We start from the raw sequence: 3,487 nt of genomic DNA on the forward strand, positions 1-3,487 counted from the left end.
TGCTCTCCTCTGCCTCCTGCCCAACTCCCTCCACTTCCACGTCTTCGTTCCCCTCCTCTCCTTTCACACTTGCTGCTGCCCTTCCCCCCCCCCCCCCCACGCTTCATTCTGCTCCTTGCCCCCTCCCTTCCCGTCGTTTCATTCCGCATGCCTGGAAGGCATCGAGCACGGTCTCGACCGACTCAGCGCAAGAGGCCCCGAGCCGCTCCTTCGCGTCCTCTACCCACTGCTGGAGCTCTTGCAGCAGCTGGCACTCGCTCACAGCCGGCGAGGAGGAGGAGAGCAAGAGGAGGAGGCTACGCACGGCGAAGAGAAGGGTAAGGGAGCGAGCACGGTCCTTTGCAGCGTCTCCTCCTCCTCCTCCTTTGCCGGAGAGGGAGCGACTATACTTCACGATGGACCGGAGGAAGGCATTCTGGCTCCGTCCTTTTCTCCTGCCACTCATCCGCAGAGCAAACGACCCGAAATGTTTGTCCACAAGCTGATCGAAGAAGAAAGCGCGCGCGGACGCGAGCTCTTGCAGCGACAACGGATCTCCTTCGCTTCGTCCTCCTCCTCCTCCTGCCCCTCCTCCTGCCCCCCCCGCTGGTGCTGGTCCAGCTTGTTCCTCAGTCCCCTTGTGTTCTTGCACGGCTCTGCTTCCTTCGTCAACCTCCATCGGATCGCGCGCGTCGTCCGCCAGCTTCCCTCGCCCCCATCCTTCCCCTCCTGCCTCTCCTCCTCCTCTCCTGCTGCTCGTCGATTCAGCATGGAGGCATGACGCCCTCCAGTAGGCTTGCAGGAGGAGAAGCCGGCCTCCTCCCACCAAATATCGCTGTGTGAGGAGCGAGGTCTACAAGACACGTCAGCATGAGAAGCAAAGCAAGTAGAGGAAGGGAGTGAGAGGAGGACAAGAGGGTGCAGCAGGAGCGGGAGCAGCAGGAGCGGGAGCAGCAAAGCATTTCTCACAGTAATGACTTCACGTAGTGAGTCATAGCTGCAGTTCCAATGGAGCAGGAGAAACTCAACTGAGAACAGAAGCATGTCAGTTAGAAGTAGAACATTCGCAAACAGACAAGACGGGCAAGCGAGATCAGAATCAATGCAGACGACAACTTTACATTCACCGACAAACGTGTCACAAGAGTCAACAAGCGGAGAGCTTCATCGATCGTCATCTCAGTGACGACAGAAACATGTCATGACAAAACGTCGTGTCTAGTCACCAAGGAAAGATTCAAGACTTCGCCAGAGTGCTTCGACCGTCACATCCAAAGTCCTGTGACTATCCTCCCCCATCGTCTCTTGTTTCACTATCACCCCCATAGCCTGGTTTCCGTCTCGTTTCGATTCCGCCTTTCGCTTCCGCTTTTTTTCTTTCTTCTTGCGATCCTCCTCTTCCTCCTCATCATCGTCCTCGTCCTCGTCCTCGTCCTCATCATCATCGCACAGAGCATCGGCTGTTTTCATGCAGCACTGAATGATGTTAGCAATAGACAGCCTGACGTTCCTGCACACAACAAGTCAGAAGCCAGCGACAAGTCAAGTCAAGTTTACTCCGAGTGGTACGTCAGGCAACCGTCTTCAATCGTGCAGAATTCACTGACGGCCCAATGGGAAATCTCCGGCCAGCCCTGGGCCTTGACGGCATTTCGCTCGTTGAGGCTGAGCAGTCGGAGGAAGCTGAAGAGGAGGCAGCAGCGATGGGCGAAGTCATTCTGTTGGTCACGTTTACGCTTCCTCCCATTGATCAGGCTCTGACCAATCCTATTCTGCGTCTGACTTCTGTTGGAGAACATCTCCTGCAGCTGCTTGCAGCCGTCTTGAAACATTTTCAACAGCTCCTGTGGCCAAAGTCACTTCTTCAGCATCCTCGCCAGTCTCTGCGCTCACCTGGCCTTCAACTTGAAAAGACTCGCAAGTCCCTTCCGAGCGGTTGGAGTAGAACTGAAGGCAGCGGACCAGGCTCGAGTACCACTCCCTAGCCTGTGACATCGCAGGTCAGTCAGTGTCACTGGCAGCACTTGGCGTGTTCTGACACCTTATACCACCATACTCTCATCTCTCCTCCCTCTCATTTCATTTCTACCACTCATTGTCATCATGGAGTTTCTTCACCATGACCCCATATCATCCTTCACCAACCAATCTTTCTGCTCCAGCTCCTCCTTCTACTCGTCCTCGTTCTATTAAAGTACTACCACCTGCTCCTGCTCCTGCACTTGCGCCTGCTCCTACTCCTGCTCCTACTCCTGCTCCTGCTCCTGCCCCTGCTCCTGCCCCTGCTCCTGCCCCTGCTCCTGCCCCTGCTCCTGCTCCTGCTCCTGCTCCTGCTCCTCCTACGTAGCTTACCAGACTTGACGAGACTCGCTCAGTGTCAAGAATCCGCTTCAGCATTTGACCGAAGCAGTGAGGCGAAGGGCATTTCCCGGACATGAGCAGGCAATGAATCTCCTCACGGATACTGGTGATACCGTCCTCGTCTCCATGAGGATCATTTTGATCGCAGCTAGCAATCTGCAGCGAGTAAGCCACTGTCTGCCTTGGAGAAACGTTTACCTCATGAAACTTAAAAGTTGGCCTCGAGCTCTTGCGTTTCGTCGCCACCTCTTCTTTCCGCCCCTCTGGACGGAGGAAATCCTCCAGGGCCATCCTGTCACCTGCCCCTGTCTCGTCCCCATCGCCCTCGTTCCTATCGACCCCGTTCCTCTCGGCGAGGACAGATAGGTAGCTCTGCAGCGTCTCCTTGCTCTTCGCCTCAACAGCTGGATTCTCGCTCTTCTTCTCTTTCTTCACCGTTGCCTGATTCCTCGTCTTCCTTCCAAGGATGACGCTCTCATATGATAACCCATTTCCTCCTCCTCCTCCTCCTCCTCGTCCTCGTCCTCCTCCTCCTCCTCCTCCTCCACTTGACACCCTCTCCTTGACCTTCGCTGCATCGCCATGATCCAGATGACTGGCGTAGGAACTTCTTGCAGCGGGTACACTGGGCATGGAAGACGAGGAAGACGCATCGACACCATTCTGCGCCCCATTCCTGCATCCTGTCTGTCTCCTTGCTCCCGAAACCTCCGGCGGCCCCCCCCTTAGACGGGAAGGCCGTGCACCTTCTTCGTCAGAGTCGATGAAGCTCTGAAACGCATCGATGTCGACAGAAGCAGAGTGGTCGTTCTGTGGTCACAAGTCACAAGTCACAAGTCACAAGTCACAAGTCACAACAAGTGGACAAGTGGACAAGTGGACAAGTGGACAAGTGGACAAGTGGACAAGTGGACAAGTGGACAAGTCACAAGTCACAAGTCACAAGTCACAAGTCACAACAAGTGGACAAGTCACAAGTCACAAGTCACAACAAGTGGACAGGATTACAAGTCAACGTGTAAAAAAGAAATGGACAGGACAAGAAAACCAAGAAAAGAAAAGAAAAGAAAAGGAGAAAGGAAGAAAGGAAAGCAAGAAAAGAAAAAGAATCAACATTGTGTCACTCCAACCACATGTCATGCTCTCA

The 3,487-nt window shown here is 54.5% G+C and overlaps 1 protein-coding gene across 1 annotated transcript; it reads right to left on the reverse strand.

Annotated features, from left to right (window-relative positions):
* Positions 1 to 103: 103 nt before the first annotated feature.
* On the reverse strand, positions 104 to 2,973 carry GUITHDRAFT_145485 (hypothetical protein; the record flags this gene model as incomplete). The annotated part of the gene is made up of 5 exons (XM_005823658.1): positions 104 to 832; positions 1,243 to 1,489; positions 1,549 to 1,823; positions 1,873 to 1,965; positions 2,125 to 2,973. The coding sequence occupies 5 exons, from the start codon at positions 2,971 to 2,973 to the stop codon at positions 104 to 106; spliced, it is 2,193 nt and encodes a 730-aa protein (XP_005823715.1).
* Positions 2,974 to 3,487: the final 514 nt, after the last annotated feature.

This window comes from Guillardia theta (genome assembly GCF_000315625.1).
Source record: "Guillardia theta CCMP2712 unplaced genomic scaffold GUITHscaffold_104, whole genome shotgun sequence".
Lineage (NCBI taxonomy): Eukaryota > Cryptophyceae > Pyrenomonadales > Geminigeraceae > Guillardia > Guillardia theta.